At 37.5% G+C, this 14,839-nt stretch overlaps 1 protein-coding gene across 3 annotated transcripts in view; it reads left to right on the top strand.

The window, feature by feature from the left end:
• LOC127646938 (FERM domain-containing protein 4B-like) overlaps nt 1-13,171 on the top strand; it is a 71,937-nt gene extending 58,766 nt beyond the window's left edge. For 2 of the 3 annotated variants that reach the window (XM_052130926.1, XM_052130924.1), the window contains exons 12-24: nt 2,462-2,538; nt 3,333-3,471; nt 3,648-3,783; nt 3,867-4,000; nt 4,090-4,206; nt 4,298-4,526; nt 4,997-5,044; nt 5,153-5,285; nt 6,401-6,565; nt 7,114-7,820; nt 8,651-8,771; nt 10,656-10,847; nt 11,760-11,892. In XM_052130926.1, the coding sequence (XP_051986886.1) occupies nt 2,462-2,538; nt 3,333-3,471; nt 3,648-3,783; nt 3,867-4,000; nt 4,090-4,206; nt 4,298-4,526; nt 4,997-5,044; nt 5,153-5,285; nt 6,401-6,565; nt 7,114-7,820; nt 8,651-8,771; nt 10,656-10,821 (2,172 nt within the window). In that variant the 3' untranslated portion in view covers nt 10,822-10,847; nt 11,760-11,892. Of the gene's footprint in view, nt 1-2,461; nt 2,539-3,332; nt 3,472-3,647; nt 3,784-3,866; nt 4,001-4,089; nt 4,207-4,297; nt 4,527-4,996; nt 5,045-5,152; nt 5,286-6,400; nt 6,566-7,113; nt 7,821-8,650; nt 8,772-10,655; nt 10,848-11,759 lie in introns of all 3 variants that reach the window. The other variant, XM_052130925.1, reaches the window with a different exon arrangement.
• The last annotated feature ends 1,668 nt before the right edge of the window (nt 13,172-14,839 follow it).

Genomic DNA, 14,839 nt, shown 5'->3' on the forward strand with positions numbered 1-14,839 from the left:
CAAAATTTGCATATTGAATGTCACTGTTTGCTAAATTCACGCAGTAGTCACCTCAGTGCAAAAATTATCTTAAATCAAAATTGTCAAATAGATTACATTGTAATATGAAGTCCCACATAATTCCCCCCAAAATAAAATGTGTCCTTAAAAGACTATTTAAGGCAAAAAAGAAAATATATTGTCAATGTCAATGCTTGGGTCTCTGTAACAAAAATGTAACATTCAATTATTAGTTTTATATATTTCTTGCTGATTGCTTTTTATTATTATTATTTATTTTATAGGGTAGACTTTATATGGCAGATTTGCTGACACTCATTATCAGACACAGACAAAAGGAGGTGTTGAAGATTGCTCTCATTGTCTTTCCAATTGCATGCTGTCTGTTTTCCTAAGACTTGTCTTGTTGTGATTTAATTGACTTTGTCTAATAGAATTATGCTGATATAGCTTGTCTCACTCTGCATTATGAATGCCTTTTGTTGAGGATTAGTACATTGTTGAAAATACAGTTATCTCACCAAGTCCTTTTTGTGGTGTGATTTGCTGATTCTGCACTTAAAGTGCAGATTTAGCCATTTCAGTGTCACAAGAAACACATTGTTATCGCATGTTCTTTAATGAAATTACTGCATGAATGCAAAATACTGCTACTATTACTGTATCAGTATTTAATTTATTTCTGCAAATACAGGCCAAGGATGTTTCATGTTCTCCGATAGGCAGTGAGAAATTCTCTGTTGTCAAATAGAAACAGCCATTTAGAGGTATACTTTTTTCTCCAGAAGGTGAGGAGTCCCATGGCCAGTCATTAATGATTAAAAGAAAGTAGTAGATTCCTCACATATTTGCCCTGGGAAGGTTACGAGAGTTGGGGAGCAGAGCATTCTGACCAACAAGAGGTGGATTACTATTCACACTGTAAAGACATGACACATAGTCATACCAGGAAATGGAGCTCACGGATTAATGAGTAGCTGTTGAAGGGTGTGCATAATGATACATGCACTGAATTCCCTCCAAAGAAAAACGAGAGGTGACATGCCATTCTGAGTGTGTATTTCGGTGTGTGTAACCTGTTTGTCTGGTTTGACAAGGATGGTAAATGAGTATCAGAGTAGAAGGGAGGTGACCGAAGAAAAGGAATGATGCTTTAAAAGTCTTATCACACCACAAAAGCGAAAAAAAGAGTGTCAGGAAGATATTTGGGAGCATGGAACAGGAAAGACAAGTGATTGAAGAGAGGTTTTCTAGCTTAAGGTGGTAAGGGCACTAATGATGTCACAGGAAGGGGGAGGGAAGGGGCGGGGCTCACTCACATGAAACTCTTGCAACACCTTTTGGTCTCTCTGAAAGCAGACAGGAGAGTATTGTTCAAGGAAGCCACAACCCTGTGGGAAACTTTAGAACATGAGTTTACTGAAACTGTCCTGCTATCCATGGATTTACTGACTTTCTAATTTCTGGTAAGATACAGTTTGTGATTACTTAAAATAGTGATTGTTGTTATTAAATATGATTGTCAGGAATTGTTTGAAACTGCTTTCTTTTTAATCTGCTCTAGAGAGTCAAATGTGCCATATGATTTCCATGGTCAGATTGTGCTGTTTCTCTAAATACAGATGTATTTTTCAAAGCTGCTTTCAAGTAGTACCTGGTGGGGAATATTTATCAACATTCCGGGAAAATCCTTATCCCATACTCTGATAGTAGATGGATGTTGTACTTTCCCTGCCCTAAGCCTCAGAGAGCTGTGACTGAACTCTGGGGAAAAGCTCTCAATGCCTTTTCTCTCAGTGACAGATGCTTTGCCATGCTTTATCCACAAAACAGTTTTTAGTTTGCTCCCTTTAGGGCAAATTTGATAAGTTGGTAGCTCAGTGGAAGCTTTGCTACTGTGGTGCTTCTATTGTATGGGCAACTATGCTTTTATTGGCTTCATACCTGATGCAGCTGTCTTGTGCTTCCAGCTAAATGGCAATATTAAGACTGATCTAGTGATATTTTGTGACTGATTCCAGGGAATAGTGTGTCAAGGATGACAATAGCAGCGTTTTCCCCAACACTGTTTTTATGATTTGACAGTTAAAGACAATACTATATAGAGAGAGGTGCTAAAGTACAAGGATTTAAATGGTCAATGTTCAATACAAGTTTAGCTAAATTTCCAGCATTTGAAGCATAATGTTGATTACAATTGAAAATATGTTTGAATTATCACTTGTTTATTTAACAACAACAAAACATTTGCTGTTACAGTAAGACACTTCCAGTGGAAGTGAATGGGGCCAGTCCATAAACATTAAAATACACACTGTTTTAAAAGTACAGCCGAAAGACGTAAACATTATAAATGTTAACAGGATTTTAGTATGTGCCATTATTTTCATGACAATATATAATTCCTGTTACCATGTTCCTGGTATAGTTCCTGTCTAAAACACATCATTTCTCTTTGTAGCTCTTTCAGTGGAAACAGCTTGAGAACTTGTATTTCCGTGAAAAGAAGTTTGCCGTAGAGGTCAACGACCCACAAAGGTTAGTGAATGAGACAATTTGACAGAGATTGGAGCATTAGTATACCTTTGTTATGTCAGAAATCTCTATGAGACAGACTGTAGTATTTAGCACATACTTCAAACACCATTTCTGGTTTGTTCTTAAAGGTTGCAGAAATCCTGCATTTCTGTACTTCACACTCCAGTGCTCTCAGATTTTTGGACACTGCTTTTTGATATATTGACTAATTAAAAGTTAGTGATGCAAAGCCTTTTGATGTAGCTGCTGTGTTTGTGCTGAACTGCAGCAATAAGGTGATTGCTCACTCTTGTGTTGTAGTAGTAAAACAGGTTTGGTTTGCTCTCTACACAAAGATGATATCACCACATAACGCCGCAGTATACCAACCTACCATAGAAGCTTAGTCAACAAGTATATACATAGTCAGTCTATACACTGAATTTTATTTTATGAGCAATACTAAAAAGGTTTATCATGTGGCTGAATCTCATTTAATTAAGTCAAAATTATTGTTGATGTCTGAATCAATCTGCCTACTTACAGTTACACCAATGAAAGTAAATTTAAATGGTCAGATCAGGTCGAAATATCACTTTAAGACACTTTTTACAGTGCATAAACCCTTAATGTGAAGAATAGATACATTTCTAAACTAACATTAAAGTAGTGGTTGATATCTGAAACTTTTTTTTTTTTTTTAAATCCTATGTAAATAATGTCTTGTACAAAAAACAACATCTTAATTTTATTGACACAATATAGTATCAAATGCATCTTGAATGACTTCAGTGTGTGTGTTTGCTAATCTACAGAAGGACAGCATCTAGACGCACATTTGGTCAGTCTGGTCAGGTCATCCACACGTGGTATGCCAGCCACTCTTTGATCAAAACCATCTGGTTGATGGCAATCAGCCAACACCAGTTCTACTTGGACCGCAAGCAGAGTAAAGTGAGTATGTTAGCATTTGCATAATTAATGTTCATTACTGACCAAATTAGAAAGCCAGTGGTTTGGCTGCTTTGTTTTTATGATAATGATGTTTCATGCTGAAGTAATTGTGCAGATATGATAACTGTTTCTACTTAAGTTTTTTTCTTACCATCTACATTATCTTCTATCTGAAGGCCAAAATAACCACAGCAAAAAGTTTGGGAGATATTGCCATAGATCTCACTGAAACTGGAGCCCCAAAGAAGCTGGTCAGCATGGAAAGTAAAGACAAGCTCATCATGGCTAGCAATGGAAGCTTGGTGTCTTCAAGTAAGATAAAAAGAACGGCCTTATGCACTCTGTTATTCTTCACAACTGATGCCATGCTTGAACTTGAGTTGGCTTTCATACAGATTCTGCAGACAATGAGGTGAATGAAGAGCAGAAGAAAGAAAAGATTGCAGAGCTGAAAAACAAACAGAAGAACCTGGAGGAACTTCTAGCACAAAAGCTGGATGAGCTGAAGACGATCTGCATCAGAGAAGCTGTTAGTGGCTTGGCATATTTTTATAGACTTTTAAAGTATGGTTTGCTTAAACGCATTTTAATCTGACATTTTTATTTATATTTGACCAGGAGTTGACTGGTACATTACCTATTGAGTACCCTCTTGCATCAGGAGAGAAGGCTCCTACTGTTCGAAGACGTGTGGGAACTGCTTTCAAATTGGATGACCTTTTCCCTTATGATGCAGTATGTTAAGCTTAAATCTTTCACCGTTCTCAATTTAAGGTCACTCAAATTTTTTGGACTTCTTTGCTAACTTGAAATTTGTCCTTTGCAGGATCCTCAAATAAGAAACCTGGAGAGCCGCTTTGCTCTCCAGAAGAAGATTGTGGAGGCAGCACAAAAACTTGCATATGAAAATGAGCTCTGTAAAACTGTGAAAAAGAAGCGGAGGAGAAACCTTGTGGATGCTTCCAAAAAGCTCCAGGAGATCGAAAATGAGATTAATGGTTACAGAATGAAGATTGGCAAGGAGCCCACACAAAGAGCTTCTGTCATAATTCCTGGTACATATCTGTTTCAATTCATAATAAACATATGAGAATAAAAATAGTATTGTAGACACTTTCTCTAGTTAAAAGGCTGATTAGAGTTAAACTATCAAAACAGTGCTGTCTATTTGAGCATCCTGGCCAGCCCAAAATGGCAACATTGGCTCAACCAATGGTGTGAATTTAGGGTGGGGCTACATGTTTGCCCAACCAGTGGAAGACCAGGGGAGCGTTGCCTGTTTGAAAATATAAATTATTTTCGTAATTCTGTTTGATGTCTCTAATGGTGCAAAAAATTGTTCACATCAGCTTTAATGGTTGTGATGAATGCTGCAATGTGTAAAGATTACTATGTTTAGAGGAAAACAGATGCTCATGAGTGCACGCAATATTGAATTTTGCACTTTATTGTTGTTGATAGGGCTAATGGATTGCAACAACAAGAAAAATAATACACAAACTCATAAAATCTGTTGTTTTTACAGATAATGTGAACCTTGACAACCTTTCCGACAGCCTTAATTTGGAGGATGGTGAGTATTGAGGATGTTTAATGCTAGTATAAAAGCCTGTGCCACTTCTCACGACAGGTTAACTTAAGTTGCCTCTCTTTTAATGCTGTTTTACTCATGTTTTCTTAGATGAACCATCCCAGAGACTACGTTCACGTTCAGTGCAGTATTCTCCTAGCCCCAGCTCGTCAAACTCCTTTTCTGCACCATACCATTCAGACCATGTAGATCCCACCAATGACGATTACCAGAACTGCAGCAGGTGAGCAAGATCCACCAACTAAGGCTCTTTAAGATTAAATGAATAGGTCGCCCTCATGTTGTTCCAAACTCTAACCTTCTTTCTTCCATGGAACCACTATAGGAGGCGTTTGTCAGAATATTAGCTTCTGTCACCATTCACTTTTATTGCATATTGTTTCATGACAATGGAAGTGAATGGTGACTGAGACTAACTTTCTGCCAGACATCTCCTTTTGTGTTTCATGAGCAGAAAGAAAGTCATATGAGTTTGAAATGGCATGAGGGTGAGTAAATAATTTTGAGTGAAGTATCTCTTTAAACTTTAGAACTTTATCTTGCCTTTTCCTGCCTCTGGATTGCCTTTGTGCCTTGTGAGCTAGTAGAGACCTGTGAATAAGGAACCAGCCCTGCATTCCTGCCTTTCCCTGCCTCTCCTTCTTCCTTCACAATCTCTTCTTATCAGCCCAAACACTCACAGTGTTAAAAATAGTGCCCTAGGAATAAGCATGTAGCTGCTTGACTGCAAAAACTCCAGCAATAATCGTAAAGCGGGGGTGGAGAGGCCATAAGCACACAGGAAAGCTGTCCTGAAAATTTCACAGGGGCAACACTGTTTTAAAGGGATACATCGCCCAAAAATCCATGACTTTCTTTCGCAGAATACAAAAAGAGATGTTAGGCAGAGTGCTAACCTCAGTCATCGTTCACTTTCATTGTATGGAACAAATATGCAATAAAAGTGAGTGGTGACTGATTTAAACATTCTGCTTTTTGTGTTCCACAGAAGAAAGTAAGTCAAATGAGTTTGAAACAACATGAGGGTGAGTTAATGATGAGAGAATTTTGGGTGAACTATCGCTTTAATCGAATGAGCCAGTGATGTAAAAGTTCAATGAGAACAGACTGTTGGAATATGGCCATAATATGAGATGTTATTCAGTTGACATACACAACTGTTTTTTGATCATTTGTTTCTTCAAGACTAGTGGGCTTTTGTACAAGATCTAACCAGGTTACAGAGTAGCGTGCCAAGGAGTGTAACTGTTTTTTTCCTTGGAGGCTTTGCATGCCATAAGAACTCCACCCATAAAGGAATTTAGCTTTGTTAAAGAATTGTTCTTATCTGTGTTGTAGATTAAATTATGGTGAAGTACAAGAAACTTTGGCCTATGCGCATGGAGATGCCTTATCGATACACAGCAGCTCCTACCTTCCACCCACACGACAACCCCGGGACTCCCGAAGCATGCCCCCCACCCCACAACTTCCCCGCAATGCCTACAGCAGCGTCCAGCTCAGGTACAGTACACCAGTTAGAATTTACTCTTCCCCCTCCCACATGATGCATGTATTGCATTTGTTGAGCTTAAAGGAATAACGAACAGGGATCCCATGATCATGGAAAACCTGAAAATGTCAGGGGTTTCAAAGCCTGAAAAATGTAAAGGAAATGAGTAAATTCATGAAAATTCCAGCAGTGATTATTGCTCTTGGTTTGTGATTGTGTAAGATAATACTTGTCTGCAAGTGAGTGTGAAACATCAATCTGTACACTGAGGGTTTTATTGATTATAAGCTATAATTATATAAATCTATTAATTCAAATATTTTGTCCCTGACATACAAATTAATGTATGTCAGTAAGTCACTCAGTAAGTGACTATGACTGAAGAAATCAATGACATTTTTTGGTGAAAATATTTTATTTTTACAATCTGAGGTACAGTTAAGGTTAAGCTAGATGTACTTTTTCAAAGATCACAATGTTTATGGTTTCATAAGCTATATTAACTATATTTTTCATGTTTTTGATCTCCATTATGTATTTCACTTCTTCCTGCATGCAGCACTCATTTTCGGCAGCGCAGCGGCAGTCTGGAATCTCAATCGCAGTTTCTTACAGAGAGTGAGCCATCTGAGCCCACCTTTACCATCACTCCTGCACGCCGTAGCAACAGCACTGAGATCCTTGACGATGGCTCCTCCTACACCAGCCAGTCCAGCGTAGAGTACTCTGTTCCTGGCTACCATTCCAGGGCTCAAAATCGCCATCGACGAAGACAAGGCAACATTTACGCCAACACTGGAAGCATGCCTAATCTAGCCCAAAATGACTCAAGGTGTTATACCACTCAACGTCTGCAGCTACCAACCACCACAGCCTATTACGTTACCGGATACCCGCAGGACACAGAACCCGAGATGTACCCAAATGGACCATATATGTATGAGACTGAGATGGAGGGGCACTATAATGTTAACCCCTCCTACCACAGACATGACCCCTACGGGAACTATGGCCAGGATGAGATGGACGGTATGTCTCAGAACCTTTATGCTACTTTAAGGCCGTCAAGGAACCGTCCTCCATCCAGAAACGAGAACTTTGTTAAAAGCATGCAAAGGGCTGACGTTGCAGAACACTTACGATGTTGGTACAACCGACAACACAGACAAAGCTACGACACCTACAGGGGTCCCCAGCAGAACTTCGGTTATAGGACCATGTCTTCAAGTTATGTACGCAGCGACAGTACTGCTTCTTACTCGTCAGGTGAGAATTAATGTATAAAATACTTAAGGGCTTCCAGTGGTCACAAATAGGGTGGGTCATATTTCACCCTCAAATCAAAAGAAAAAAGGAAGGACTCATATTTTCTAAAAAGATGAATCCTAGGACCATTCAAATTGAATTTCAATTACATTATTTTCATGACAATTAATCACATTTCCAACACAAATGTAGGTATTTTCGTAATCCAAAGCAATCTTGTGTATTTTTTTTTTATCTGCATTAATACATTTTACAACAAAAGCTCACAATGTATATTTACAATTGTTCTATTAATTGTACAATTAAATAATATGTCATTGTCATGAAAATGTTACATTGCAACCTATCCTAATTGCCCTACAAGTAGGCTTCATTTTCTTTATGCAAAATATAATGTTTTTTTCTTAGATTTAGATGTGAAATATGACCTGGCTGGAAATTTCTTAACAGTTTTCATAAGATTCAGCCAAATAGTGGCCATTCGATATAATGACAATTTACACATACGCATACAAATAAAATGTAATGATGGCAAATGAGACGTACACAACATTGCTGAAATTAAATGAACACACAGTTTACACAATATTTACTCAATTCACACAAAAACAAAAATCTATTGACAAGGCTATCAGTATATTAAATAACTAACAGGTAATGGTTGTTGTTGATGATGTAAAAATGTCCAAATGTTGGCTGATCAGTCAGCCTGGCTTATATAGGTCTTACTGGTTTTCTCCTAAAAGCCATTTTTCTTCACGCTGACAGAATCGTTTTCTATAAGAGGTTCTCCTTCATTAATTTCCATTTCATCTTCATTTTATTGGCAGTTGGTTCAGGGAACTGGCATGGTCGACCAGTCATGGCAATGTCGGAGTATGATTTGCCTCTTGCACACCATCAGTCCTATGGCTACAACACTGTACATCACGGTCACCCCTTACACAGCAGGTACAACTCTTCTGTGCTCTGTCATCCTTTGAAGATGACCTCATTAGCCTTTTTCTGAATTGCCTTAACCAGAGTGAAGCACCTCCATCACTATGCCATGCCAAGTGCCAGCTCACCGCTGGGTGGTTCTATAATGCAGTGAATTGCTCACAACTTAATTGTATGCTTGCTAAGGCAAGCATCACTATTGCAATTGCTCATACTTGTTCAAATCCCCAACCTAAACTATTGAACTTTGGCATGTAACTCATCCTGCACTGTTTGTGGTAAAGACATGAATGATGCGTCAAATTACGTGGCTTGATATGGAGAGATGTGCTATTGCTTTTCTAAGAAAGAAGACTTATGTCAGTAAGCAACCGCCCTGAACACCTTAGAAACGGCTTAGCAACCATCAAGAATACCCTTGCAACCACATACGACCTGGTATCCACGCACAACACATTAGCATTGTTGTGATGAGTTTTGCTAGTGCAAGCATCGCTAAACATTTTCTTAAAAAATACAAAAATATAGTCATGTTTTTTTATTGTATTTCTTGATATACCAAATAGTACACCATCTATCTAATGTTCCAGTTCAGTTGGGGCATGGTGTTGACTGTTGATGCTAAAAGCTTGCCTGACTACAGTACCTGCTCTCATGCTTTCTTCTCCTTATGACCATTGTTTCCCTCACAGATGCAACTCTAGCATACAACCTAAACGTGCTTGGCACCACCCTCAATACTATCCTCCTCATTTCTCCCAAGCTTGCTCTTCCTCCCTCCCTCCTCCTCATTCTCCTTCCTCCTCCTCTTGCTATCAGCTGAAGCAGATGGGTTTGTCTCCACCTCAAACTGGTGGTGCAAGACATGAAAGGCTTAATAAAGCTCCATTTGCTAAGTGTAGCCCTTGATAGTAAGTAAAGCGCCAGCTGTGTGGGGTTGCTTTGTGTGCTTCTAGAGTGATTTGTTGCTTAGTCAGCATCTGAAGCTTGTCGTGTGTTGTAAAAGTTCGATTGCATGGCTTTCTTGTAATTTCTTGCAATGTTTCTCCAAACAAGAAAGGATATTTTGCCCCATTTTCTGACACTCGTGTTGTTGTAATCCCAGACTTACTTTCTTCGATTGAATGCAAACTAAAATATTTTGCTAAATATCCAGAGTGTGCTTTTTCATACAATGAAATTGAGTGGGGACTGAGGCTGACGAGCTACAAAAAATACACCATAAAAGTAGTCCATACTACTTGTTTGTTATATTCCAGGTCTTCTGAATACATATGATAGCTTTGCATGAGGAACAGAATTCAATTTAATTGAAAGTTTCGTCCGCTGTAGCACTTGGATCTAATTTGAGCTTGTGATCAATTTAAATATGGTGCGTCAAGACTGTTTGTGACAGCTTTAACGTCAATGATGTCAAGTATAATTGTTTCTTGCACATTTCAGCACAGACGTTAAAATTGATGGCATTTACTTTGAATTTCAAAAATGACCATAAAAATAGTCCTAAAGTCTTGCGTGCTACAGTCCAAGATCTGAAGCCACACAATTGCAATTGCATTGTGTGTGGAACAGAACAAAATTTAAGTTGTTATTCATTGAAAATCTTCCTCTGCCGTAGCTCTAAGATGCACGAGTTGTCCTGGCACATGAAAAAACAAAGTATATTTTGACCTTTAGTACCCATTATGGCTAAGAGCACTTAGTTTTGCCTTTGTGTTCCACGGAAGAAAGAAATGGATTTGGAATGACATAAGGGTGAGTAAATGATGATCGAATTTTCATTTTTGGGGGAACTATCCCTTTCAGCATCAACAAACCGCGCTGGCTGTGTTATGAACACACGTGAACTCCTGATTATCAATTTTATCTGACTGCTTGCCCTTCCTCCCAAACCAGCCCTGACCCCAATCTGCTGGCTCCACCTCCTGACCCTCTGGACAGATACCCACCCGAGTGTGGGTGGATGACTCCAGGCAGGAGAAGCCCATTGCCAGTGCCTTTAGAAGTGCCTGGTGCTGTTGCCAGTGGTTATGACCAGGAATACTTTTACAGTCATTGTTAGTGACACAGACAACACTTAAAATCTTGGTGAGATATAAACATAAAGGACCCACATTTACTCTCTATGATAGCGAATCACACAGGGGCTTAACAATTCTTCCTAATCCACTACGTGAAACTGCATTCACTTTCTTCTCCACGGTACTCTCAGCATAGATTTCTATACTCACTGGTGGTGGGACGGTTGTGTGTTTTCTTTGAAAAAAGGGTGAGGGGAAGCATGCAACCGCTGCACTAATTGTTTATGCTTTGCTGTGTGCAAGTTGTGACTAGCATACGTGTGTTTTCGTATGGTCTGCTTCAGGTGTGTGAATGTTTAACTCTGTGCAGTGATGTTTTGTCTCACTCAAAGTACTTGAAATCTGTCTGAAAAGCGTTTACGCACATTAATCAAAAACAATCTGAAATTGACCAGATATACTGAAATACGCATGAAGCGGAAACAAATGCAGCAATACTAGCTGCACAAGGAGCTATTTTTATATCAGTAATGTTCCTGCAAACCATTGACTGTGACTTCGGTTTTTAGTATATCTGGAAATATATGTATGTATATGTGTGATTTAACAAATTGGGCTATCAAATATTTGACCTGGTCCATCATTTTAAGTCACTTTGACCCAGAAATGCATTTTGAGTTTCATGCATTAAAGTAAAAGGGAAAGTCGCTGCTTCATAATGATATAATAATTAGGTTTCTACTTATTATAATCAGTATGTTTGCAAAGATATAATCATTTAAACATTGCCTAAGACTTTTTACTTTAGTGCATAAAACTCAACATTGTTTCTTGGTCATATTGACGGAGCAGGTTACATATTCTTCAACTTTTTTGTATATTTGTAAGTTAATGTCTCCTTGCATGTTTGTTGTTGATTTTGTTGTAATGAGATATTAAAACTTTAACTCGGTTGTATATATTTGTTTTAAATTTGTAGATCATACATGGACGTGAACCAACGTGATTCTCACTTGAGCAGTCCAATGGACAGCAGTTTTGACTCTGAAGACCAGCGGACACTTTATTGGCATGAAGACTCAAAACCAGGAACAATAGTGTAGAGAGCAAGAGAAATTGTTTCCTTCACTCTTTTGCTTCCTTATGTGCCTTGTTCTCATTCTCCTCAAATTTGCTTATTAATGGCAATGAGTTCCAAAGTTTGAAACGCAACAACCTCTACTGGAATGTTACAGGACAAGAGCCTTAAAAAAGTCTGTGCATGTAGCTGATCCTGCTGAGTGACTTCAGGAAGCACAAAGCATTCTGTGCTACATACCTAAAATGAAAGCACTTTGACTTAAAGACTGAACTGCTGTGGAATCTTTGGACTTTGATGCTGTAGTGTACTGATAAGATTGGAGTGAATACATTTTCATCCACTCGACGTGACATTGAAGGATATTGCAGACATTGAAAATTACGTCAGGCACAAACCAGCATTGATATGAAGGCTTGAGACTGGACAAATTTTATGTGTGCAAAGTCTCACCAAAATCTTTTGTAAAGCTTTTTTCACACTTGGATTTTAAATGTCATTCATATGCTGATCTCATGTTTTTTTTGAGAAACCTTTTACAGTGTTTTTGCATTCATAACCCTTAAACTGAAATTACTTGGAATGTGACCATACAAGAAAATCCTTTTATATCCAGTATTTTCTCACACAGTTTTAGTGCATTCACAATGCAGGCATTGTTCCAGATCCTTTGTTGCTTTGCACTGTGACGCCTGTGTACCATTTTTAACTTGGTTCACAACCAGTAACACTGTTCTTGATTAGTGTGCAACTAACTTGAACCAGTCACAAGCAGTATTTCTGGGTTTCTGATTTTGCACATGCCAAGTACTAGTAAATCATGCCTGGAGCTGACATTTTACTTTGCGTCAGCCAGTGCAAAGTATTTACATGTCTTTTTTTTAATCCTGCTAAAACAAAAAGTGAGGGCTTTAAGAAACAACTAATTAATGAAAGAGAAGCTAATTTTTTAACATGGCTATATGGAAGGAGAGTTGTACAGACACTAACAAACTGTCAGGTACAATTATTTTGGAAAATTAAAACTGCACTTTTAAACCCAAATAGACTTTACTCAACACTAAATATTGGAAACTTTGACCTTGCAACAACATTCTATCTTTTTCTCTCTCCAGAAGGGAACTGTATACTGTATGTATTTGTAAATAATGTAAAAAGTTTTGTTTTTTTCACCTTTTTAGAGAGATTTGTTTTTATCATTTTGTAAGATTTGTTTTGAAAGGATATAATATATAGTTTGGATTCTTCGAACTTTCTCGAAAGAAAATTCATTGGAATTAAATGAGAATACCAAAAAACAAAAAGTGTTATTGACTATATTCATTTTAAAACATGAATGGTTTGATGCCGTGTTTATTAGAGTAAATATAACTAGGGATGCACCAATACTGTATAAACATTTTTACCATTATTTTGCCACTTACCTTATTATTATATTTTTCATTAGATCATTGTTTTGTTCAGGAATGATGCTTCAAAAGCTATTTTATTATTCTAACAATAAATAATTTCCATTCAACATGGATTGATTCCGTTAAACACAAGTTTTAAAGAACCACAATAAAAAATAAATCCAAGGGTAAATATAATTTATTTATTTTTTTTTTTCATTTATAACTGGGTGAAATTATGTGGGTGAAAAAAAGGCTATTTTGCACTTATAAAACATATTTGCACATCTGTTTTAGCAGATCTAAACAAATTGAACTCGCTTTATACATATGATAGAACATTAAAAATGTTTACTTCTTTTGATATTGATTTTGTTAGGTTTTTCTTTATATTGCACAGAAATAAAAAATTTTTTATAAACTTTATGCAATCCAATAAAGGTACCTTATTAATTCTAATAATCCATAGGTTTTTCAAAAATAATTGTTTTCATTCTTATGACCAGTATGCCAATGGTTTTAATTTTTTCAAGAATTTGCTGGAAATAATATTAGTGGCTGATACATCGGTGCATCCCTGTTTGTAACTCCATAAAGACATTTATTAACAAATATTGGTGTTCTGTTACCCATTATGAGAGATTCGATTATTTTAACAACATCCCTAAAAAAGCAGTGTATTTGTTTGTTTTTGCCTGTCAATCGAGATAAAAGAATCCATAAGAAAACTCTTCGAGAAGACATGAATGGACTCCTGTGAAACCCCAAAATACTTGTGTCCGTGGCAGGCATTTTATTTCAGGTACAAATAAAAAAGATGGATAAATGCCACAAAATATGCTGAAATGTTCAAATAAAGCAGCATTTAGCACATCCTCCAATAAATATGTGGGGTGCTTTTACACTGGCAGTTCGAAACAGCACGGTTCGCATGAAAATTTGGTAATGTGTAAGCTGTCATACGGACCGTGGTACTGAACCAGAGACTACCTCTAGGAGGTGGTCTGAGTTTGGTTGCAATGGAACTGTAGCACGAATCACGTGAATGTGAAAGCAACTCGGACTCTGGTCCGCACTCGTTCAGGAAGTAAAGTAACCTACGGATGCGTTTTAGCCAACGATAACATTATATTCAACAACACACGAGGATACACACATTCCTGAAAGTCCCAAAAAAGTAGACACCTCAATGACAAGTACAATCAACACTATAAATACTGTCTGTCTATCTATCTATACACCGACTAGATACTATATACAAATACTATTAGGTTATAAATATAGGGTATAATAGGAGATGACAGTGGTGATAACTTCACCTTGAAGCCCCCTTAAACTGCATTGTTTCTAATGAAGTTCTCTTTAAGAAAAGGAAAAAAACAACAGCTTTTTGTCATGTTTTTCATTGTTAAAATTGCCAAATCTGTGAGATATTTCTCAGTTTTCCTCATGTTCCCCCACACTTAACTACACTCCCAGTGAATGACGCTTTGCCGACTGTATGTGTGGAAATGCTAGCTTGAGGGTAAGTAGGCCACCATTAGAGTTATAAAGATGACCTTTGTTCTAATTTAAGATTATAATATTTCA

The sequence above is a fragment of the Xyrauchen texanus genome, chromosome 7 (assembly GCF_025860055.1).
Source record: "Xyrauchen texanus isolate HMW12.3.18 chromosome 7, RBS_HiC_50CHRs, whole genome shotgun sequence".
In the NCBI taxonomy this organism is placed as follows: domain Eukaryota; kingdom Metazoa; phylum Chordata; class Actinopteri; order Cypriniformes; family Catostomidae; genus Xyrauchen; species Xyrauchen texanus.